Source organism: Natator depressus, chromosome 1, assembly GCF_965152275.1.
Source record: "Natator depressus isolate rNatDep1 chromosome 1, rNatDep2.hap1, whole genome shotgun sequence".
NCBI classification, from domain to species: Eukaryota; Metazoa; Chordata; order Testudines; family Cheloniidae; genus Natator; species Natator depressus.
Genome location: NC_134234.1, coordinates 154,819,501 through 154,845,959, shown reverse-complemented (window position 1 = coordinate 154,845,959; position 26,459 = coordinate 154,819,501). Strand labels below are relative to the sequence as shown.

Here is a 26,459-nt window from a genome sequence, read left to right as displayed (position 1 = left end):
CATCAGCAGGGTCCATGAATCAACAGCAGTTCTCTTGTCCACAGAGCTTGCAGCTTGCTCTTCCCTCTGACTTCAGCCTTCCCCTGCTTCTATGGAAGCTCTCCAGTTCTTCAGCCCCAGTTGTATGCCAGGATGAATAAAAACATATAATCCTTAAAGATGAGGTGGGAGAATGCCTTATACAATCCAATTACTGGGAACATGCTTTGGTGAACCTGTCTTTTCCACAGAGGTCTGTGTGAACTTCGATTTTATTCCTGTCAGTTTGGAAAATAAAAAAATAGACTTTTCCACAGAAGTGTCTGAGGGTTGACATGACTTCAGTTGCCACGTGCATGGTACACACCTCTTCAAGGAAGCAAAGTTCAATTTTAATTGCACACTGTGATCTGTGAGGTAAACAGGGATTTTACTAGAGGGATTTTTATAACAGATTTTTTACTTTTTGGCTCATGTTAAGCGTAAGGACCAAATTCTGCTTTCATTTACACTGGTGTAAATCCAGAGTCACTCCATCACTTTCCTCAATGCAAATACCAAACTAGTTCTCCTCTTGATGGCAACTCTGATTAACACTGATGGGAGTCGACAGTATGCAACAAGAGAAGTGGCTTCAATGGTGTTATTCTGGATTTACATGAGTGTTAGTGAAAGCAGACTTAGGCCCTATGTATATTAATGTTTTGGAGGAGAAAAGGTAAAGTGATTAATCATTTGCCATTAGAAAAAAACCCAAACTTTTCAAACTGTTGCACAAAGCATAACATAAATTTCCAAAACATTTATTTAACTTTGTTTTTAAAAAACTAAAATTTCCAACAGCCTGAAGTTTCAGAATAGAGGAAAGGTTTACAAGAAAATAAAACCAGAGATTTATAATGCATAAGTTGACAGATCTTTAATTACAGTAGCACTAAAAGATGTTGCTATTATATAATATGAACTTTATTATCATCTATGTTCCTCTTTTTAAATTAAGAAAAAAATGGCACACACTTCAAAGTCCTTTGAGTAACATCCGTTTATTTCAATAAAGCCAACTTCTTTCCCTTATTTATAAACTCCCTAAAATGTATAATTTTTGGGGGGGTGGGGGAGGCACAATAATCTAACTACTTAATTTCCAGTACTGGTCACATGTAGATAAATCAACGCACTAAATAAAGACTATTCACTACAAAAACATTCAATTCAGTGCAGGTGTAGCTGACACAGTGCTTCAAATGATGAGCTCCCATCTTTAGTAACACTAGATAAGATAAACTGTTTGCCCTATTTTATTACTAGTGAAATGGACATCAAAACCGAAAACAACTAGAACTAGGGTGTGTCAGCTGATCTGTGTTTGGAAGTCATCAGACTTTACTCCCACTACAAAAGGTTCTATTAAATGTAACCAGTAACAGATTGCTTCCAGGTCTCAGCAATCTGGAGAAGGAGGTTGACTCCTGGGCCTACTGAATCTGGGATACAGGAAGAAAAAGACAGCAACAAGATATAAAGCTATTGATAAGTACTACAGCTAGTAAGTACTATTTATTCCACCACAATATTTACAGAGTGAAGGCTTCCATGAAAAACAAAATTTAAAACAGGTTCCTCTAACTTCAAAATAATTCAGTCCTTTTGACTCTTTGAAACTTTTTTGTGTGAACTGAAAAAAGCAATATACTGAACTATCATTTCCTTTGCACCAACAAAACCAAACAAAATACCTTTTCTTTTGCATAAAACCAAGTAATGAACAACAATTTCACTAAGAACTGTAATAAACAGGTTGAACGCTTCAATAAAAACAACTTGTTTAAAAATGTAATAGCGATCTTAAAACGTTATCTGTTTTATCACTGTTTCTGGAGTTTTTCATAATTCAAGTGTTTCAGAAGATGCAGTGAGTTTTACAGAGCCAGCTATACTTTTACTTATTTATTAAAATAGCATAATTAAACTTTTAAAACTAAACAGGTATTTCCTCAAAGTTGGTGGCTCCATAGCATTACGTCTGACTATGAGGGACCATAGCCCCAGCAAGTTAAATCTTGGAGAAAGGGAGCTGGGAGATGTACTGACGCTCACTATCAGATTTAACTGCTTAATTTCCAGTACTGGTCACATGGAGATGAATCAAGGCACTAAATGAAGACTATTCACTACAAAAACATTCAATTCAGAGCAGGTGTAACTGACACAGTGCTTCAAATGGTGAGCTCCCAGCTTTAGTAACACTAGGTACCATAAGATAAAGATAAGATAAAGTTGTAAGGTTTTTACCAAAGCCTCCAATGTGGATGGAAATGCTGTACGTGCCTACGCACACACACATACTTACTTTTTTTTTCTGTTGCTTACTGGCTTCCAATGGTTTGATTAAAAACAATGGGAGAACACCCCTCAGTTGATAAGTACAGTATCTGATTAGACTTTGTTTTTTGCCTTTTACTATATTTTAAAATGAAACACTTTCTTGAGTTGATAGTCCAGGAAATTACAGACTATCACCATTTTGATTTCATCATGGGATGGGGTTTGGTCAAGGTAAGAAAACAAATCCAAAGAAAATGTATTTTAATACTTATGAGATTTTACTCTGACTAACATCTACACATAGTGAGTATTGTATATTCTTGGATCAGAAATAGTATGACTCCCACTAAGTGCTCCTGGCATCTCTTTCTTTTACCCACCCCTATCTAACCTCATTTGTGATATCAGTCTCATATTTTGTGATAACCCTTTGATTTATGGCCTGTATTCTGGGAAGCTTATATATTGTATTTTTTTCATTCCGTGCCAATTAGGATCAATTGAATTTTTTAGTATATTGGCAAATTTCTGCAATGAGGAGCTTTACATCCATTTCTACTAAATTTTCTAGCATTGAATATTTGTAGCATTGTGCAAAACCCCTTTTCATGGCAGCTCGTGCAACTATGTCTTTATCTAATGCATTTTATAGTTCCTCAGCTGTAAAACGACCCATTAGCCATAACAGCTAATTAAGGGACAAAATGCATTTATTCTAAGGACTCCACCCTAAGCAGAACAACTTTGTATATATATATTAAAAAGTAGCTGCTACAGGATTCTTTTTATGTATTTGACTGGACTTGCACTTGATTTCATGTAACCAATTATGCGGCATTGTGTCATCAATGAGTTCAGTGGCACTGGGGCCCCACTTTAGCAAATCACTTAAATGTGTGCTTAACTTTTAGCCTGTGCTTAAATCCCAAATCAAAGTTAAGCCTATGTTAAGTGCTTTGCTGAACAGGGATGGAACTTTTAAGCTTGTCATTGTTTTTTGTCTTGTGCTATTTGAATAACAAAAAAATGCTGCAGCATGATGCAGATGCAAGACACAACAACAAAATTGGCTAAAACTGATTTCAGAAGATTGTGTTCTGAGTCTTCTGCACAGACAATGGACAAGACACCAATGTTGCATTTTTGTTAACATGTTGGGATCTTCGTTTTTCTTAATGTGCTGGCTTCATTGGTGAAGAACCATAACACCAGTGGGTAAAAGGAAGTTATTGTTTCTATAAAAGTATATCTTCTCTGTCACTGTCTCCAACATTGTCACACTGCAAGCTATATTACAAACACAAGAAAACTGGAAATGACAGCGTTATTACAGACATAAATCACAGCATTACAAAGTATATAATATAGCTGGTTTGGGGTTTTTTTTAATTGAGGTAAGCAAGCTTAGCCCTAATAAATAATGAGAATTTCAAATAAATACACCAGTGCTCATGACAGAGCAGTAATTAATTTTAGCCTCTTTGGCTATGGAACTAGGTATACTGAGACCACAGCAATCTTTTCCCTTCTGCAGGGCCTATGGGAAGCTCAGTTGCTATTATTCACGGCAGCTGCAAACTCAGTTCTCCAGCACCTCCACTGAATTTGAATAAAAATTCTAAAGCAGAATCTAATACACTCCACACAACTCCAATTGTCTTTGATTAGAAAGGACAGAGAAAAGAAACAGTAATAAAAATGAAATTTCTTATGTCTTCTGAAACACGAGAGTTATAAAAAGAATCAAAGTTTACTTTTAGCATACTAATTATTAGAGATGGGCTGAACGGCACCAGAAAGGTTGGGGCTATCCTTGAAAATAAAGATATAGTTCAGATGATTATTTTATTCCCGATGTATCACCAATGGGTCAGATGGTTTGGATCACTTTTGAAACACGTTACCAACAAAACCCTATGAAATAAATTAAACCTGTCATTCTTCTGGGAGCTCTTCTAGGATTATGTTCAGGCACCTAACAAACAACACATGCTTTTTTTCCAAGTATTATTTGGATTGGGTTATCTGGCTTCAGGCAGGGATTCTGATACAGGTAACTAGATAGATTGAAATGATTCAATCCAAGTCCATCTCTCCTAATTACTCAATATGTATATTTTTAATCTGCAATAATATTTTGCATACCCTTGCAGCATAAAAATGTGGGGAAAATGTAAACAATTGATGTCATAATACTCCAATGACTATGTCTCTACACTTCACACTCTAGGATTTTGAGGTCTTCAAGCAGTTCTTGCGCCAGTGTTTGCAGCTCTGCGTTGCGGCTCTTTGACAGTGCTATGATACGTTGAAATGGCAAGGTGTCACGCATCTCAGGTGCTGACTTTGCTAAAACTTCTGGCTCTAGAATCACAGACTGGAGAAGCCGTAGAACATGCAGACACACTTCCGTATCTGGGTCTAGAAGTGAGGAAGAAAAGATTCCAGTTACTTGTTACATGCACCCTTATATGCCAGGACTAACATTATAGCTCTCCATCACCATCCCTCATGGACACTGGGTAAAGAGAGAGTGGCTGAAGTTCTGCTGTTCTCAGCTGCTGAAATGGCTCTTTGGGGCTGGCTGGCCCCAGAATCTGAGAAGATATATAAGTGGCTTAAAACCACCACTGCTCTCCTCCTCAGTTCCCTGTGCTAAGCACTTGTTGGAGGGAACTGGTAATCAGGAATATTTTGTTCCCTTCTTCTTTACTCCAAATGTAGCAAATCCCACAGATATGTGGATTTATCAACAACTTGGTCAGTAGCCAAGATTTACAGTTTGCTGCAGTTTCACTTAGAACAGGATAAACTATGTCCCATTACTGTTTAGTCTGTTTTAAAACATTCATTCTGCAATTCTTATAAGGCTTTTCTTTATCTATATAAGGTTCAGATTCCATTTAAGCTCAATAAAACCTCAACTTTAATCAAATACACTTGGTAATAATATGCCAGTCCTCCAAATGCTAAAAATGCAGTTGACACAAACTGAAGTATTGGGTACATTTGATTTTATGGTAGTGGGACAAAACTGGTTTAACTGCTTAGGAACATGTCAGAAAAACATGCCTAGGAAGAGGTACAATTAATTTTGATTTCCATTGTTAAAGGAACAGGATGCACTTATTACTATTGAAATATTAGGAGTGATTCTATTTTAATTATACCCAACAGTCTGTTGGGGGGCTGTTTGTGCCTTTGCTAGATACATCCAGTAGGCAACTCCTTTTATGTTTATATTCTCTAGTTTGCATATTCCAAACTTGTATTTCTAATGTATTTGGTAGCTAAAATATCTATTTATTTGTATCATATGCTGTGCATTTCTACGGTGTCTCTCACTGTCATACCTAGATTTCAGTAAAGCCTTTGACAGAGTGTTGTACGAAAATATTGAAAAAATTAACTGAAATTAGTTTGCATACCAGCATTGCCATGGGGACTGAAGTCTTGCAGTAGGACCACAAATCAAGTGCAGTGATAAATCACAATGCCCTGAGCTGGAAGGAGGTGTCAAGTGGGCTAAAGCAAGGTTCTCTTATTAGTCAGCTTACTTAACACCTTTATTAATGATCTGAAATCACGGTAAGCAGAATGCTAATTAAATTCACATACATTAAATTGGGAGGTGTTGAAAACACCCAACAGGATAAGGAAACAGAACAGGGCCTAGAAAGGTGAGAAATATAGTCAAGAAATGACAAAAGATTTGTCCAGATGGGGAATTGTATGAAACAGTTCAGCAGAGCAGGCATTAAGCACTGGTGGCTTCTTCCAATTTTACCAATATGTTAGTTCAGGGGTCGGCAACCTATGGCACGCGTGCCAAAGACGGTACGCAAGCCGATTTTTAATGGCACGCTGCTACCTGCCGGGTTCCAGGCACTGGCTCCGCTCAGCCTGCTGCTGAACCCAGGCCGGCAGCGGGCTGAGGGACTCCGGCAGGCAGCAGCATGCCATTAAAAATCCTGCTGGCCCTGGCCCGCTCTTCTCCCCATGACCCGCGGGGGCAGGGTGAAGAAGCTTGGTCCTGCCGGCTACTGCTGCAAGGCAGGCAAGGTCCCTGCTCCCCCGCCCCTTCCCCCAGGGTGCTGGGTTCCTGCCCCTCCTCCTCTCCCTCCCCGCCACCAATCAGCTGATGCCCTTGCGAGGGAGGGGGAGAAGCCGAGCCGCAGCGCACTCGCTGCTCCGGGGAGGAGGCGGAGAAGAGGTGGGGATGGGGCCGTGATGACGGGGGATGGAATCAGGGCATAGCCCCCTCCAGCCCCCTGCCGTGAGCTGCTCTGGGCAGGGGACTGGGAGCACCCCCACGACCCTAGTCCACACCCCCAGCCCTCTGTCCTGACCCCCGCACACTCCCAGCCCTCTGCCTGGAAGCCTGCACCCCCCCACACAAACTCCCAGCCCTCTGCCTGGACCCCTGCACCCCTAACACACCCCAGCCTCCTGCACTGACCCCTGCACCCCCCCACAACCCCAGCCCTGACTCCAGCCCTCCCTCCACATACCCGGCCCCCACATGCCCTGACTCTTGCACCCCCCACATTCCCACGCCTACCCTGAGCACCAAAGAGGAGCTCCTGCACCCTCCCGCCCACATTCCCACCTGCACCCCTCGCACCAAATGGGAGCTGCCCAGGTAAGCACTCCACACCCAAACCTCCTGCCCCAACCCTGAGCCCCCTCCCTCATTCTCGCTCCTGGCCAGACCCTACACTCCAACCCCCAGCCTGCTCCTTCACCCCCAGCCCTGTGCTCAGTGCACTCCCACCCTCAGCTCAGTGCAGAGAGAGAGAGGAAAAGAATGGGCTAGAACCAGGGAGAAGGTAGGTACCCACTCTATGTGGGCAGGGCCGGGATCCCAGACCGGCAGCAGGCCAAGTGGCAGCGGGCTGAGGCGCTCAGCCCACTGCTGGTCTGGGGTCCCGGCTGCCGGCCCTGCTCAGCCCACTGCTGGTCTGGGGTTCTGGTTGCCAGCCCCTTGCCAGCTGGGGTCCCGGCCACAGGCCCCGCTCAGCCTGCTGCCGGCCTAGGTGAACGGAACCCCAGGCCGGCAACGGGCTGAGCGGGCTGGTGGCGTAAGATCAGCATTTTAATTTAATTTTAAATGAAGCTTCTTAAACATTTTGAAAACCTTGTTTACTTTACATACGACAATAGTTTAGTTATATGATGTATAGACTTATAGAAAGAGACCTTCTAAAAAATGTTAAAATGTATTACTGGCACGCGAAACCTTAAATTCAAGTGAATAAATGAAGACTCGGCACACCACTGTTCATCACACGTTCTTGTCAACTGCTGGAAATGGCCCACCTTGATTATCACTACAAAAGGTTTTTTTTCTCTCCTGATGGTAATAGCTCACCTTACCTGATCACTCTTGCTACAGTGTGTATGGTAACACCCACTGTTTCATGTTCTCTGTGTATCTAAAATCTCCCCACTGTATTTTCCACTGCATGCATCAGATGAAGTGAGCTGTAGCTCACGAAAGCTTATGCTCAAATAAATTTGTTAGTCTCTAAGGTGCCACAAGTACTCCTTTTCTTATTAATTGCATTGGGGCTGTCATGGAGAATGGCCCTGTGCACTGAGAGTAAGGATAGCAAAATATGGTCCAGTGAGGAGGAAAAGAAGCTTATTGAAATGAACTGGATATAGTTAGTCACACCCCTCTTGTGTTTCAGTTTGCCCATCTATAAAACAAGTCTACTACTTTTAGTAACTCACAGAAGAGTTGTGAGGCTTAGTATATATAAGTTGCTTTTAAATCCTTGATGAAAGATGCTATGTTAGCAATACTATATGCATTTACATTAGTATTATCTGCAAACATCAGAAGTGTGTAAATACTAAGGAAGAGAGGAATTGCCTAAGGGGGTATAACACTGTGCAACAAAGGTAAGGGAAATTATATCTAGCTGCACAATAGGAAAATTTTCCAGTGAAATCTACTGGATTCTGGGAAGTCTCCCCAATGGCAGTCAGACTCCCTATTGGTTGAATCACTTGAATGAAGAATATATTAGGCACGTGGTAAATATAATGCTGCATCACAAGAGGTATGGATAAGATGAACTCCTCTCTGATTTCTATTGTTCTACATGTATTCCAAGACACTTGAATTACATAAATGGATACATGTTAAAACACATACACCTTATCATGACTGTATATGGTTTTGGAAATCTGTTTGTTAAGGATAATTATATTTTTGTAATCTTCTACTTGGATTTTAAATCATACTCAAACAGCCCTTTTTTGGTCTCCCCAGTTTCATTAAGGATTTCTCTTTTAAAAGAAAATAAATTTTAGCAGCGAACAGGCAAAAGGAAAAGTAAGTATGGCAGGAATCTTCATTACTCAGCATTATCTTTATTACAATAGCTTCCAGATTTAGTCATTTCTATACTAGTTGAGTGATTTTATTTACACAAAGCCAAAAAAAAGCCTTAGCTGTAATCATATCACTGCATCACATCCTCCCAACAACTGGCGCATACATTTCTTAGCTAACATATTCGAGTCTAATCATTAAGGGGAAAAAAATGTCACTGCTTGTCTTGGTCTTGAACAGCATGTGTAATATAAGCTACCACAATTATAACATACTGATGCGATTTTAACAAGGTAATGAAACTGTTTAACTTTGCTGACGTTTTGTTAACTGCTAACGAGGTACTGTCTGTCGTCACTGGCACTCAGTCACTGACAAAAACAGCTGATAAAGCAGGCAGATTTTACAGTCACATCTGTCATTAGGAGTGTGCTCTCAGATGAACTATTCCCTACAGCAGGGTTTAAGTAACTGCATTACATCAATGCGAAACAGCTTATCTACAATTGGCTCTGTGCGTGGTGTGAATCTGATGTACATGTGCCTATGACATTTCCTGGCCAACCTGGATGCAATATTTATTGCTGGCAAATGATTTGCAATAGAGTTTAAGGCTCTGCCTACACCAGGACAATATTTCAAAAGTTTCGCCACCTTGGCTAACACTACTTCAGCACCACCAGAGTTAGCAATCCTGGGAGATCTAGTGTGGAGGGGCCACCAGCTGCTGCCCCCATTTTAAGCACTCTCTCACTACCCATGCTCACACTAGGTCTAACTGATGGTGAGGCAAGCTGATAGCAATATAAGGAGCTTTTGTATGCGTGGGCTAATGCCTGTAGACCTGAACCAGTGTCGGCAATAGCAGAGAGATTTTGAAAAATTTCCCTACTGTTGATAGGGCCAAAGAGATAAGAGGTGACATAATAAACAAAGTATCTGCGGTGGGGAAAATGCTAACAAAGAAAGCATTTACAAAGAATGAGCTCTGCTGCTGCAAGTCCTAATATTGAAAGTCTGCTTTTTCTGCGTACCATACCCTTTTATATTCTCTTTTTTTCACACCAGTTCCTGTATAACTGGTGTCAGTTCAATCTTCCCTTTTGTCAGGGGACTGTTCTCATTGCTATCTCAGGAGATCAGCCAGACAGCAATCCCATCTGTTAGGGCCAAAACTAGTTTCCACACATGTAAATCCATTAAAGCCAATAGTGCTACTCTAGATTCACATCAGAGCTGAGAATTTGGCCCATCTCCTCCACAACATGCCTGATCACTCACTGGACATGGAAGTGAGAGTCCAGAGGTCTTTCACATGGCAAAGTGATGCACTGTACATGTACCTCTTAGCTGCACAGCTGTTTAAGTAAAATCTTAAGCGCAGTATCTAGCACACACTAAGACTTCGATCCTGGCCGGGAACACTGGCACTACCACAATACAATGAACAATGAAGAAATAGTTAATTATTTCTTATACTGATGGTCCACTGAAACACTAAAATATATTTATCAGATTAAGTTTAGAACCTTTAAGATTTCTTATAAATAAAGACAAATATAAATTCTCTGTGCTACTCATGAGAGACTTGATTTGGAGGAATTTGTTTTTAGGCATGAAGATGAAGACTTAGTCATTAAATGAGTGCTGAGATGAATATGGTCCTGAAGTGGTTAAGGGCACTCTTCTGAAAACTGATTTCAAAGTCTGAAGAATTTGAACTGTTTGAGAGTTGGCTAGTGTGAGAATTAGAGAATCTAAGAATTAGAGGATTTGATTAATAAGACATTGGGCTAATAGAAAGCCAAGATGACTTCTAAAAGAGGTGCTACCATGAGAAGGACCTGGATCTTCAAAAACTTCTGAGACACACAGACAATCCAAACAGAAAAACTATATACTGGAAATGTTTAGGATCAGTCATGAAAAGCAAATATTGAAGGTGGCAGGGAGTATTAGGAATGTGAAGGTATGTTTCATTGAGATCTACAGAGTAGAGATAGTCATTTGCTGAAACTTCTTGGATCAACAATAAGAGTTTTCAAATAGAACTATGACAGTTTCAGGAGAAAAACTGAGAGACAAGAGATCTAAGAACACTTGAGCTTCCTGCCCTTCTTTGTTTTATGAAATACCTGAGTAATTTCCCTAGAACTGAGGGGAATATGGCACAGTGATAATCCCTCCAATTTCTGTAACACCTCTGAGTTCAAATTCAACAGCACCAATCTTTTGGCAGTGTTCAAAAAAGAAAAAGAAAAAAGTTGCCATAAAGTAAGATAATAATGAAGGGGAATACCAGAGTGTGATGGGGAAGTTGCCCCTCACTGGTATGTAAAGGGTTTTAAAGCAACCCTGGGGAGGCTGTGCAGGAGGCAGCCAATAAGAAAAAGGCTTTAGTGCCAGCCAATTAGGGGAAGGTTTATTGGAGGAGCCAATCAGGGGGCAGGCTGGCCCATATAAGAAGGGGCTGCTGAGCAGAGGAGGAGGCAGTCACTCCCTGAAGGGCAAGGGAGGAGGAGGAGGAGGACCATAGACAGACCAGTGCTGGGCAGGGTCAGTAGAGTATGAGAAAGCTCCAGGCTGACAGCTTCCAAACTGAGGCCCTGATACAAGGGCAGAGGAGGTGCTGGGGCTGCTGGGAAGTAGTCCAGGGAAGGAGACGGCAGAGTTGGAGGAGGGGTAGTACCTGGCTGTCGGCTATAGGGTCCCTGGGTTGGGGCCTGGAGTAGGGGGTGGGCCTGGACTCCCCTCTCCTTTGCCCCCCACTGGCCACTGAGGGAAGTGGCCCATGCACTGACTGCAGTCTGCCACTGAGGCAAGTGGCTAGAACCTGGACTGCAGATTGCCACTGAGGCAAGTGGTTAGACTGAGGACTGTCGGTCCCCCAGAAGGAGGGAAAGAACCAAGTGAGGCACAGCCAGAGGGCTGTGTCCAGAAGAGGACCTGGGTCCTGGGCAAGGAAACAGGAGTAACAACGGGAGAGACACCTCCTGAGGAGGGCGCATTGGCAACCACGAACTAATTGCCAGGACAGCCAGCAGGAGGCACCGCAGTGGTGAGTCGTGCCCCGTCACACAGAGAATAGCCCAATGAATTCCCTATATGCTCCTTTTTCTTGTAATTGTTTTAGCCCAGGAGAAGTGGCAAATCTGAGCCCACTCCCAATCAGTAATACTTGGGCCAACTGCTTCTCCTTGATGCTTAATGCTTGGTGATTAACAGAGAAAGGTGTTCTTGGTCTAGCACTTTGTAAGAGAGAAGATGAGACATACCTGTTGTGTTTGGAGGAATGAAGCACTAAGAAATCAAAAGTCTCAAAAGGCTTTGTATCAGAAAGAAAATTTATGTTGCTGAGAAAGATGGAGCTTCTTTATATCTGCAGATAATATAACAGCATTAGCCAGGACCACGCCACAGAGACACTGGCCTTTGAAAAGTGCTCATATCACACAGGTTCTCAAGAAGGTGTCAGCGTCCTGTGATTGTAGACAAACTGCGCTTCTTGAGATGGGAGAACATGAGAAGAGACCCTACTTTCACCACAAATTGCACCACAAACCAAAGAAACTTGAGCTACTTCATTAATTCATTTAGGCTTGGGGCTGGCCTTTCTACCCCCTGGAGATTTGTGAGTGATGCCCATGTGACCACAGAAGCTTTCAAAGCTATAGTTGAGGATTTGTTCCTTTTTCAGATTATGATCAATACTGCTTATCCACTGGATCCTTTAGGACTGCACCATTCCACAGGGATTACTTTTGTACAAAAACAAGCTAAGAAGGAGAAGCATTAACTTCAGCAGGTGTGTCAAATGTTAGCTTTTATTCTCTTGTAATTTATACAGTCTATTACAGACACAGCTATTGTGAGAAAGGCCATTTGGCATCATCAACATTTTCTAGACATTGGGATAGGGAAACCCAGCTCTTCCTAAAGATTTTTCATCTATTTGGGATCTCTTCTTCTTAATATCCAAGGATTTAATGACAACTGGAATCAGTTCATCAGCTTTGCTATCTTGAAAAAGTCTCCTAGAGTCAGACAGGAAAGAAGAAATCTCTCCTTCCTTCAAATGAAAAAATAATGGCAGGAGGAAAAAAATGAGCCTTCTTTTTGCTTACTTCTCTTTCTTGGAAGGAATATTCTTGTTTAGATTTCCTCCGAAGGGGATTGGATCTCGACTGACAAGTTCAGGGAGGGCTGGTAAGGAGTGTAATTAGGCATGTCACAGGAAGGGAAACCAGAGAGAGGCTCCTGGGACATAAATCCATAAACACTTTGAAATTCCAGGTCATAGGCACTTGCAGGGTAGAGAGGGTGAAGAGTATCAGAAGGGCCTGTAATGGCAGGGTAGAAGAGTCAGAGGATGACTCTGAGGGGCTCCTTGAGTGGGAACTTTGAAGGCCTTGAGAGAAAGCTTGAGGAGCTTGGAAAGTCCAGGCATCACAGGGGCAATACCACCTTTACCTAGTCTGCTCTTTTCAGGAGTCCCCTCCATTACTGAAACACAAGCAGAGTAACCCTGAGACTATATAAACTAGTGCTCCAGCCACTTTCTAAGAAGTGTGTGGAAAATGGAAGCAGGCAGGGCTGGGGTGCTTGATGTCTCTGAAATCATGGGTCCTGGCCTGGGAGGCTGGGCCCTGCAAGCAGTGGAAGGAAGGAACAAGAGGGGAAAAGAGAGAAATGAAAAAACAAAACTGCTAAGGCAATTTGAAAAGGTGAAGAAAGCCCTGAGCGCAGCGAAAACTGCCTGGACCTCCCGCTAAAGAAGATGATGGGAGTGAAGGTAGATCCTGGGCTCATCCTTTGTTCAGTACTGTGGGTCCAGTTACGCAAACTACTCAGCCATCTCTGTCAACTGGAAGCAGGCCTTCTCAGCACTCAGGAATCTGAACTGGCAGGTGCACACTGCCTGGGAATCCTTGTCCTTTCTCAGAATTTAAGAACTTCAGAGAGTGAAGGTATGATATAAGCCAGTCTTTTTCTCTCACTCCAGACATAGATGAGTGATACCTTTTAGAATGCAGAACAGCCTTTCAACCTCTTTTTTCATCAACAATTGCAAATTAAATACTATCAATTGTATATCATACTTTGTCTGCTTATGTGACCATAGGAGCTTTAATTAAAAAATAAAATCAGATCAGATATCTAGCTCCAAGCAAGATTAATTTATTCTATCAACGTCTTTTGAATGGGACATTTGGGAGCTTCAGTCACCTTAGTTTTGTTAGAATAATGCCCGAAATATTAGCTTGACAAAGAAGGAAATGTGGAGCAATGTGTGTACGGTTTCTATGTACGTAGGGCAAAAATTCATATACTCAAGTTCTTCCACTTAGCGATTCATCTCCCCCAGCTATGTATAAATCTATAAAATGGGTATGATATTTTACAGTGGTGTTGTGAGGTTTAATTAACTGTGATCCTTTGAAGAAAAAGTTATTTGATAATGAGCCTGAGTGCATAATTTTTATATAAAAATATATGTGAGAGCCCTGTGGCATATAGGAAATCCCTAAGTTTATTGAAATACCAAGAATTTGACACTTGAAGTTGTTTGATCAATCCTTGCATCAGCAGGTGCAACTCCCATTAATTTCTATTATTATTATTTGTACTACAATAGCCCCGCTGCACTAGGCACTGTACAAACACAGACAAACCCAGTGCTGAAGAGCTTACAGTCTAAACAGAAAAGACACGTGCAAAGAGAAACCATCACAGAGAGGAAAATTTACTTACATGGGGCCACACAAGTGGCAGAGCTGGGAATACAACCTATGTCTCCTGACTTTCAATCCAATGCCCCATTCACTAGACCAGTAGTTCTCAAACTTTTGTACAGGTGACCCCTTTCATATAGCAGATCTCTGAGTGTGACCCCCCCCTTATAAATTAAACACTTTTAAATATATTTAACACCATTATAAATGCTGGATGCAAAGTGGGGTTTGGGGTGGAGGCTGACAGCTCACAACCCACCCCCATGTAATAACCTCACGACCCCCTGAGGGGTACTGACCCCCAGTTTGAGAACCCCTGCAGTAGACCATGCTGGATCTCATCAATGAGAGCTGGCCTCACATCAGGGATGCGTTTAGTTGCAAAGGTTAATTTTGTTTCAAGATCAAAGACTAAGACTGACCTTACCCTACATAGTTTTCAGCAATTACATTTTATAGTGTCTCATAGATCAAAGATATCTATTTTAAAGTTCATAGATGCAAGTACAGGTGGCTGTCTTCCATTTGCTTTATCAGATTCCTCCCCTCCCCACACTGGGATACTGCCATCAATAACTCTTACATGAATTGAATGTTATACACTAGAATCATTGACAGAAATACTTATATTCATTCCTTCAGTTATTTCCCTCTCTTTGGATCTTTATTATCTCATAAAATTTAAATAGAACAAGGTCACAGATCTGAATTTCTACCCAGCTATTATCTGTATCTATTAACAGCTATTATCAAAAAGTCCACAATTTGAACTGTTGTAACAATCTTACCGTTCAATAGCCACCAAAGTAATGGAATAAAACCTGGACTTTCACTAATGTACTTCAAGCCTTTCAAGTTGATGCTCACATTGTACAGTGACATCAGAATTAGCCTAAAATAAAATTAAAAAGGTGATTAAATTGCTTCTTTAACTGCATCGCATTACAATAACTGCATCCAATACTTACGATAAGCATCTACAGCTGGCTAGATACAGATACATATTTCAATCTCTATAAGATACAAAGATATGTACTTATGTCACATTATACACATACAGCTACATGAATGCAAGAGTGTGTGAGACTATTTAAATTTATAAATCAAAATATTTTAATCATGTAAAAGTCAGTCAATTTGGCAGCATTTAAATTCCTCTGAACTGAATGGGACTATTCACATGAGTAGGACAAGCAGGATTTGGCCTTACATGATCACTCACCATATGCAACAGAATCCTCTTAACTGGGATTCCCCAGAAGGAAGCCTATCATCCTGATTAAGCTGCTTGTCTCAACAAATGAAAGGGCCACTTAAGAAAAAAAAAAGGCTGCAAAGATCTTATAACAATTACTATAATGAATCAAAAGAACTAAATGAAATTTGCTGCATTTCATTCATGGTTCTTTTGATCTTTGACAACTTCTGTATTTTAAAAAAAAAACCACAGCAGCTTAGAATTTCACATCTTTAACACCTAGCTATGCATCTCTTAATCGTCTGACACTGGCCACTCGTGTCCCTGTCAAACAAAGTTTATGCTAATTCTATACCAATTAAAGCAGCAGTCAATCATTCTATATTATGAGGTTAAATCTGTTCTCTGGAAGACATTCTGATAAAGCAGCTGTCCCGAATCTAAGAGGTGCTGAGCACCCTGACTTCAGTGGGAGCTGAGGTCACTCAACACTTTAAGGGATCAGGCTACAGGTAAAGCACACTCTAAAATAAAATCCAACAGAGAGGTTATTAAAAGAGAAAAGGTGAGACTCCATTGTAGTACACTCTCTTTGCCAAGCAATGTGTCTTAATAGCCAGTGGGACGATGAAATTATCCCAGGCAGGCACAACGCCTCCTGGAGTGCCACCCTTAAAGAAGGCACAGTGGTATCTTCTGCCACCAAACAGAGCCAACTCCACTGGCTGTTGTGGACAGGGTAGGGGCCACACCCATCTTTTTTTCACCCCACGCTGTTAAGTCTAGTGCTAGCAGAAGCACTGGACTCTAGTAGTCTTTGTGCTGAAGGGACTCATAAGGACTGTGTGTCTGGCTTCTGTGCAGAAGGCAAGGGGGTATTATGGGAGAAGAGACACTTCTTGTTTCCCTGCTCACCCTTGCTTAGGCATGAAGCAGCCAGGCAAAATTCAGGGCCAACATATATAAGCCACTAAGAGTAACTGTTGCAGCCATAGAAAAGCAACAAGCCTGGAGTGTACTGTTTTCTCAGCTGACTGCCAATCCAAATGTCAAGAGTGAAGGGGATGATTCTGGCCCCAGCTCTGGCAACATATAAGACTTGCAAGAGGTTGGAGAAGTCCCCTGAAATAGGAGCAGCATAGGACTTAGGCAGCCTCCCTCATCAGCCCTAGCATAGGGCCTGCACCAGGGCAGATATGGAGGGAGGGGACATACCCACAGCGCATAGTACTCCAAGGGATTCTGGACTGCTGCAGGGCTGCTCTAATTTATACCAAGGGCTGAAATGAGGATGCAACAGTGATGTAAAGCCACCACTGCCCCCTGGGCTGCACCTCTCGGAAAGTACAGCACAGAATCTGCCCCTGGCATCATGGAAATTACTTAAGCCATCCTTCTTCAAGCATCTACCCAGGGCCCCTCCAAGTACAACTTAACACGACTCCGATAATGTGACAGGATGGGAACTTATCCATTCCTGCATAGGGGAACTGAGAAGGAAGCCACGGTTCTGCCACCCTCTGAAATGTGTTTAGGAGTCCTTTACCAGGTCAGAGAGGATGGTCCCTGACAGTTCCAGCCTAGATCAGTACTTGCACCCACCAGCCATATAATACAGTCCTTGTCAATGTCTCTATGTGCTCCCCCAAATGCCTTCACATTCACACAGGGCCAGACAATTTGGTCCTTAAACCATGGCTATACTGTGAAAAATGTATTTTTGACTCTTAAAATGTCATCATGGGTTTATTGTGCCTCATGGACTCCACATCAAATTTGCTCAGTCTACGAGTAAAAAGATTTTCTTTTAATTGCCAGCCCTGCAAATTCAATCTGCATCTGAGTCAAAGCACACTCTTGCCTTTGCACACATCACTAGCAGTCACAAAGATGATGCAAGCCAAATGATGCTCTCAGTTATACCTGCATAACTTCACTGCCTCCAATTACCTTAACACCTGTGCAACCCCACAAGCCTTCAGTGGGTTTTCACAGGATGTAACTGAAGGCTTTTGTTGGCCTTTTTGATGTTGATGTCTGAAAAGGAAAGAACCCAGCTTAGCTTTCAGATCACATGTTGAGTCTCTGGGACTAGCAGTTAGAAAAAACATTTTATTTATAAATCAAACAAATCTGACATGGCATCACAAACATTTTTAAAGTCAAACTACATTTAACGTTTATGCAGCAGAATGAAAATGCAAACACTCAGTAAGTGCTATGCTCAGTCGTATATTTTCAAAGCCTCAAAAACTGTATTTTATAATTTGTCTTCCTAACATAGCAACATCCCTAGTCAACTTTTAGGACAACATCCATGACAAATTTAAATCTTAAAACAAACCAAAAATTTCCAACTTTTCTTCACAGACGAAAAACATATTCCCCGATCCACCCATGTTCACGTAAAGTGAATGCTTACTGTATCTGACCAAGCCATCGAATTTCTCCCAGAAAGGTCTACTTTCGGAAGAGATAAGCAGGAAAAATTTCAGTAAATTTCAGTAAATTGAAAATGCTGAAAGCCACTGAAAAAGGGATTAGTAAATAGGTGTCATCTCAGCTTTAACTGTAAGACTGCTAATGCAATGTTATAAGATAAAATAAAATTCATGCTGGATAGTTTTATATACAGAAATGTGATGCCTGTATTATACAAGTTATTCAGAAATAAGACCAAATATGGAAGTTATTTGAAGTAGTTCTGGACCTTTTGGGGAACCCAGGGCACAGGCAAGATCTTCTTTCTTCAAAGCTATCAAACTACTGATAATACTCGATGTAGAGACTGTATTGCCACTAAACTTTTGTTGCACTCTTTGTTGACCTAAATAGAATATCTGATGTGTGTTATTACATTGCCTTCCACACTTGCCACATGATTTTATTTTTTTATATTCTAAGATGAAAAGTTTTATGAACCTTTTTGCTTAACTAGCAACACTCTGAATAGCTTAATGTCCATTTATTCTGATTTTGTTTCTCTTTTCTTCAATTATTTCCAACAGATTTATGACCTAAATATTCAAAGGTGTTGAGCACACACAAAATCACTAAAGTCAACGAGAGACAGTGTTCAGCACTCTAGGCCACTAGTGTGCTGCAAACTCCTAGCCAGGAGGCTCTGAAGTGATTGAAAAAATAGTTGTATTCTGATGCTGATAGTTGTTTTATAAGTCCACTCCCCTTTTTAGTTTGTCTTTCCACTCTCTCTTTTCTATATATCTTCTCTAGGATCTGGTCTACACTACGAGTTTAGGTTGGATTTAGCAGCATTAGATCGGTTTAGCCCTGCACCCGTCCACACTACAAAGCTATTTTTTCCAACTTTAAGGGCTCTTAAAACCAGGTTGCAGTACGTTCGCATTTTACTGTGCAACTTCTACACGGAGAGCTAGGGTAAAAAAACTGTAAAGCTCCTACGTGACTTAGGAGTCTATGTCTCATTTTCAGAACTCGCTTAGGAGCCTAACTCTCATGGACTTTCAATGAGACTTAGGCTCCTAGGCACCTAAATGACTTTAAAAATGGGACTTAGGCTCCTAAATTGCTTAGCCACTTTTAAAAATTTTACCCTTAGACCAGTGAATCTATTGTGGTCATGGCCCACAGCAAGCTGTGGACGCTGCTCTGGAGCTGTGCTCTGCAGCATTCATGACCCATGTGCACCTCATTCCTCCTACAGCTTCCACGGCCCTTACTTGGGCAGCAGAATTTAGCCTTTAGTAATGAAATGTGAATACCTCTAACTATGCATGATCAGCCAAAATAAAAACAATAAATAAAATAACCATTTACAACAGAAAAGGTTAATATCTTTGGACCTGGTCTTTCAATCTGTTCCTCAATGGAAATCTCACACAGATTAAAAATTATGTGGAAGACACTGCTAGTTTGTATTTTTCTTTCGCTTGTTTGTTTTGTGTGGAGCTGAGGGGACTGGTTGTGGTGAACTAAAAATGTTGGAATGTTGGGGGAAGAAGAAGAAAGTCCCTGAGATTTAAACCCATTTTGCTAGCCACTCAGAAGATCTAAGCCCAAAGTAATAGTATATTATTAACACCACCACAATGTGGAAAAACTCCTTGGCTCTTTACGCCACTTTCAGCTCTACTGCTCCCTTATATTCTTGCTATATAAACACACTGTTTTTCCTTTGCCCTTCTCCTTATTATTATAACCCTCTCACTCTTTTTATTATTTCCCCCCACCCCTCAATTAACAAAAATTGGAAATGCATAACTTAGTCAACACATCTCTGAACTAGCTACACTTATTTATAAAGTAATTAGTTGAAAACAGACAAACAGCATTTCCTTTGGTCCGTAGAAAAGATGCCATTTGATTACGGAGTCTCGACTCACACTTGTTTCTACATCTTTTACTTGTACTGATCTCTCAAAAATAAATCATGTGTCAGCCTGGTAGCCATGCAGGCCTTACAAGTTTGACTATCAAACCTAGTCTCTCTAATCCTATGCCTGCAAGAGCCAGGTTTCAAGGTACAAGTGGGAAGAGAATGTTTTTTGTCACTTAAAACAGGTTTGTGATGAATCTTTGGTTTGAATCCAAATCATACATGGATCCAGCCACCTTGATTGGCAAACAAGCATAAATATCAGTCACATAATCTTTCATTAATATGGTATTTATGCCAGGACTGTGATAAATCCTCTTTTTTGGCATTTGATCCAACACCAAATATTAGGCAGTAGTCTTCATCGAATGCAGAATATAAACAGGATCAAAGATGATCATTGCATTGTGTAAGATACTGTAAAATTTATTGTAGCACCCCTGTAAAATGAATTTGGAATTAAAATTTCTGATCCACATGAGATTTTGTGAAGTACCTCTTCTAGGCTGTATGCTAACCCAGTTTGATGGACATTATATATTGATATTCTACAAACTAAATGTCCCCTGTTGAGTCTTTGGTTTATCTGTAGGCTTGACTTGCACATGTTTTAAAATCGCTGTTGCAAGGTAGCTGGAGATTACACCACCATGAGAAACTGTTTGGCAATCAGCTTTAGTTGTTTTTACAATAAAGAACTTATTTTTTAAACTTATTTCCAAAAAGAAGCCCCTCAAACACTGCATGATTACAATATTGCCAAGTGTTCAAAAATCAAGAGCCAGCCGCGGAAAACTCTTAAGATTGGCTTAACGATCAAGGGATTTGTAGAAGTCTGGGCTCTTTTTATTTGCCTTATGGATTTTGAGCCCTTAGAGGTCACATTTTCAAACTTTTCTCTGCAATCATGAGGCCTAGAAACTTGCATTTTAAAAAAATGAAAGTTGTAATTCTCACGTAATCATAACACACCAGAAATTGGGGCTTTCAGAAAAATACCACATAATATGAAAGTTGGCTATCCTATTTTGAATGCTGACTTCTAAACCCTACGCTTGGGAAACAGCATGATAGACATTAAATAATGCTAAGGGACTCTGTAATGATATACATAAAACACCAAATCATTAGCAACATGGTCATTCAATATTTATGCTTTTTCACAGATCAACATTCAAATATCTACTAAAATAAAATACTGCACACATGAATCAAAGATTATTCACATCAAAAATATTTATCTACACAAGCACCATATTAAGGTTCCCAATCCCTGTAGCGTCCAAGCGCCATATACATATGTCTAAGACAAGCTGAATTTCATACCTCCCAGGTACAACTTGCTTCAATTAATTAGTAATAGTTGCTGAGAAAATGGCAAAGAATGTTAATGCTTTATTTCTTCATTTACTGGAAAGTCTGACTTTTTCCGTTTTTGGATTATGTATCATGGTCTTTTCTTTACAATATTTCATAGGATCATTTGTCTCACAGGGCTTCTTTACAGACATCCCTTTACCAATGTTGTTGATAGCAGCTTGTGAGTAATAAGGTGGCAGGAGGTCATTTACACTTTGCTGGCCTAAGACAAATGCACTTTTGGTACATATGTAAGCTACTTATTTAACTAACCAAGCATAGTATTTTAACAGATTATTTTTCATTTTGGACGGTGATACAGGGTGAGTCCTACATTTCTCTCAGTTCTTTTCCCTACTTTAATACTTGAGCCTCCCTTAAATACCATTCATTCCAGCAACTCTACCTCTTACCAAGGCAGGGATGGGCACATCTCCACATTACCTATTATTCTGGTGCTTGACAGACCTTGCACAGACACTGGTGTGCCTGCAATATTGGTTGAGGAGAACTGGTATGCAGTCACCAGCCTTGCAACCACATCTCGCATATCTGTGAGGAATGGATGCTGTGAATGTTATTTCCAATGGACATATTTCCTCTCCAGTAAAGTAAATAATGAATGAATTTGTGATGGGGTGTGTAAACCCCACACCAGCATGGAAGGAGTTAGGGAGCTGCTTGGGGCTGGAGTAGCCCCATCCTGCAACACCTGCAAGAAGCCTCAAAGGAGGAAGTTCCATTCAATAGTGGACAGCCCTGGTAGGATGCAGGGTGCTATGCTTCCCAGCTCCCAGGAAGGCCTGATGTCTAGTGCAACCTCTGCCCTCACAAAAAGGAAACACAGATCTCCTATGCTAAAAGGAGGAAGAAACTTATCCTATAACTTGTTCTGGAGACCCAGAGGACTAAGGTGGACCATAACTCATCCAGGGCCTCTCTGAAGAAAGAGGTCAATATCCTGGTCAGAACTACCTATGTTTTCTTTTTTTCTTTGCCCCTTTCTTTAACGTCTTTTGCTGCCTTCGGATTTTTTGTTTCACCTGTGACTCTGAAAAGGGGATAAACTGCCAGAAGGGCTGAGAGCCCACCTCCACTAGACTGTCACTGAACGTTCCTGCTAAAAGGTCTGGATTTGTGTGACTGCTACTTTCCAAGTAGCATCCAAAGGAGGTATAGAGTAGTAAAAGAATCACTCCGTGAATGGAGGAGTATTGTGCTAGTGTCAAAACCTGATGGCATGACATGTTTCTGCACTGATTTTCGAAAGGTCAATGTGGTTTCAAAATTCAATGCACAGCCAGTGCCAACAGTGGATGAACTTTTACAATGGCTGAGAACTGCCAGATATATATCCACTTTAAAGCTCACAAAAGGGTACTGGAAAATAACTTTGATGCCAGAAACTGGGGGGGAAACAGCTTTTTTTCCGCATCCTTTGGTCTATATCAGTGATGGGCAACCTGCACCACACCACTGTTCTATATCAAGTCCAAGAAATGTTTTTGGTCACTCTGAGGCAGCGGGAACTTTCCAGAAGCTAACGGACCGAATCTTTTGGCTGCATAGGCAGTATGCAGCGGCCTACTTAGATGATACAATTCTCTCCTGCCAGGACTGGGACAGTCGCTTAAGAACTGTCACAGCAGCACTCCAGTTCCTCACAGATGCAGTAAGGCAGGGAACTGCAATGTCACGTACTTAGGCTACACCGTGACAGAAAGCCAACTACAACCCCTACTGAACAAGGTCCAAGCCTTGATGGATTGTCCTGTTCCCACGACAAAAAAGCCCAACCAATTATGGCACTTCTTGTGAGCTGCAGGCTGTTATCGATGTTTTGTGCTGGGATTCCCCACTACTGTGGCCCTCCTCACAGATCTCATAAAGGACAGATGCCCAGAAAGAGTCCAGTGGTTGAAAAGCCTGTGATAAGGCATTTAGGACACCGAAGGAGCGTTTATGTAAGGAGCCAGTCCTTTTTAATCCACACTTTTCATAGAGATTTATTCTGCAAATGAATGCCTCACATATAGGACTAAGGTTGATCCTTTTGCAAAAAATTGAGGGGGAAGGACATCTGATATTGTACATCAGCCAAAACTTGTTCCCCAGAGAGAAAATATACTCCGTGATCAAGAAGGAAGCATTGGCAGCAAAATGGGCTGTGGATTCAGTGGATGCTATCTGCTGGGAAATCCTTTTTTTAAAAAATCACAGACCACACTCCACTTAGGCGGTTGAACACCATGAAAGACACCAATCCAAGGATAATCCACTACAACCCTATGCCTTACCAGGTCAGTTGAGTACCTGGAAGCTACATCAAAATGCTGACTTTTTTTCACAAGACAACAGCAATTCCAGCACAGGGGATGGCAACCCTGCCCCTGTCTTGAGAGGGAGGGTACGTAAACCCTACCCCAGTATGGAGGCTAAGGCGCTGCTTTGGGCTGGAGAAGCCTCATCACACCACACCTGCAAGTCATGCCAGAAACAGAGGAGTTTGAAAGGGGGAAGCTCCACTCAGTAGTGGGCAGCCCTGAAGGGGAGCACAGTTAAGCGTCCCAACTCCAGGAAGAAGCCTGATAGCAAGCAGAGTCTCTGTCCTCACAAAAAGGGAACACAGATCTCGTGTGCCAAAAGCGGGAAGGGACTGTATCAGATAACCTTTACTGGAGACCTAGAGGTTTTCCTTTTTATTTTTCCCTTTTGTCGCCTTTGGATTGTTTGTTTCACCTGTGACTCTGGAAAAAGGGAGATATAGCCAAAACAAGAGCTGAGAGCCCACCACCGCTAGACTGTCACCAAATGCTCCTGCTAAAAGGACTGGATCTGTATGAATGCTACTTTCCAAGTAGCATCCAAAGGGGGCGCTCTGATGGGGACAGTTCCTTGACAGGATCATTAGGTAAAGAGCTTCAGTAATAATGATCTACATTGTAAGATAACATGCTTCATTTAAAAAATAATATCTGGCCTTCATACACTTTCAGTTTGGTACAGAGTCCTGGCTTCATGTCTCCCAGAAGCTGCATCATTGTGTCCAACAACACCTGACTTGAATTAACCAGGAATTCACGGCCACATGCCAATGCAGCAACATCTACAACAGAACACAAAATAAAATAATAAAAATCACATTCAAAAAAAAAAAAAAAAAAAAAAAAAAAAAAAACAGGAAAATGAGTTCATATCTAATACAATCAAATATTAACTACCTGTAGGAACTGTGAAGACTGAGCTATGACATCTATAAACCTTTCCCTAAATGTAGCGACACAGCAAAAATGGAACTGTATAATATGCTACCGAAGCAGCAAACAATACCTAGCAGTCAAAAAATCTGTTTATAATTATACATTGTTAATTAAAATATGTATTCAGGGTGGCTCAGCAGCAAAATTTGTAATGCAATGAGTTTATGAAACAGGTATGATTCAAGACGCTCTGAACTGGCAGCATCTAGAACTACTGTGGAAATAATGCAAAGTTGACCCTAATAGTCTCAGTTCTAAAGGAAGGAAGATGTAAATCAGTGGTGGGCAATCTGCAGCCCATCAGGGTAAGCTGATTGTGGGCTGCGAAACATTTTGCAGACGCTCAACATCTGCAGGCACACCCCTCCGCAGCTCCCAGTGGCCGCGGTTTGCCATTCCCGGTGAATGGGAGCTGCAGGAAGTGGCAGCCAGCACGTCCCTATGGCCCGCTGCTTCCTGCGGCTCCCATTGGCCGGGAACAGTGAACCGCAGCCACTGGGTGCTGCAGGGGTCTGTGCCTGCAGATGCTCAACATCCGCAAAATGTCTCGCAGACTGCAATCAGATTACCCTGATGGGCCGCATGCAGCCTGTGGGCTTCAAGTTGCCCACCACTGATGTAGATTATTTTATATTTGTTCCCCCTACGTTCCTGGCTAGAGTATACATCTAAAACAGCAACAGAGGTCAACTTGCAAGATCTTCCCTGCTCTTGTAGGAGTGCTTCCTTATGCAGTGAACAACACAATAAGCAAAAAAATGCAGAAAGACTATTACTCTGCTAAGGATATAGTTTGCCCTTGAATAAATGTATTGGACTGTAGGAAGCAAAACAAGTTCAAATGTTAAGCAGTGAGGAATAAAACAACATTACAGCAGCTTGCATTTAAAAAAAAATGAGCCTGACTCTCCTCAGACAGATGTAAATCAGGAATAACTTGACTGAAACCTACAGAGCCATGGCAGGTATTAAAACTGGAGTAAGTGAGGTGAGGATCAGGCCCATTGCATTGTATTCTGACACACTGAACCCTTAAAGAGAAAATATATTGTAATTCTTACATTAACATGACAAAACTATGAGATTATATACATGTAGTCTTGCTTTATTATCAATCACAAAATGGTTAAAAAGGGGAGAATATATATTCACCAACAGAAGGAAAGAGAGAAATAAAAGTGCAAAAACATGTGACGTTTTAGAAATTACAACCCTTGTCTGGAATGGATTTACTGTCAGAAAATCTGGCAGGTGGTGGTAGGCATTTTTTTTCCTATTTGCTCTTTTTACTGCTGTTTTTTTAACATTTGCAGGGTTCTTTTAAGTAATGACTGTGACACTGACAGAGCACTTCAGTGTGATGCTGAGAGACCAGCTTAAATCAAAGCCATAGGCCAATTCACTTGTGTTTGAATATCAAAGATATGTTAATGTTATTGTCTTCACTTCCCTATAATCTGTACTATGGCATTACGTTACGTATACCCTGTACTTAATTAACCCTAGATCAAAAGTGTATGTTAGTGAGAATTTAATTGATGTATAAACTTCATGAAAACTAATGAAAGACTGTTTGGATTGCTATAACTAAATGCATTGTGTATATCTCTGTAATTGGATTGACCATCAAATGGGATTGGAGCCTTGGAACTATAAATGAAGCATGCTAACTTCAAAGCATGGGTCATTGTGTTTGACAATGGGAAATCCACGGACCCAGTCTGCGTTTAGTCAACAGAGGAAAAGCCCATTCTGTAATGCAGTGGTTCCCAAACTTGTTCCGCCGCTTGTGCAGGAAAAGCCCCTGCCGGGCCAGGCCGGTTTGTTTACCTGCCGCATCTGCAGGTTCAGCCAATAGCAGCTCCCACTGGCCACGGTTTGCTGCTCCAGGCCAATGGGAGCTGCT

The 26,459-nt window shown here is 41.3% G+C and overlaps 1 protein-coding gene across 5 annotated transcripts in view; it reads right to left on the bottom strand.

Moving 5' to 3' along the window:
- Positions 1 to 1,026: 1,026 nt before the first annotated feature.
- Positions 1,027 to 26,459, bottom strand: part of HSF2BP (heat shock transcription factor 2 binding protein) — a 51,958-nt gene continuing 26,525 nt past the window's right edge. For all 5 annotated transcript variants that reach the window (XM_074969348.1, XM_074969345.1, XM_074969350.1 and 2 more), the window contains 3 exons: positions 24,282 to 24,399; positions 15,168 to 15,271; positions 1,027 to 4,725 (listed from right to left, as the gene is read on the bottom strand). In XM_074969348.1, the coding sequence (XP_074825449.1) occupies positions 4,517 to 4,725; positions 15,168 to 15,271; positions 24,282 to 24,399 (431 nt within the window). In that variant the 3' untranslated portion in view covers positions 1,027 to 4,516. The remainder of the gene's footprint in view (positions 4,726 to 15,167; positions 15,272 to 24,281; positions 24,400 to 26,459) is intronic.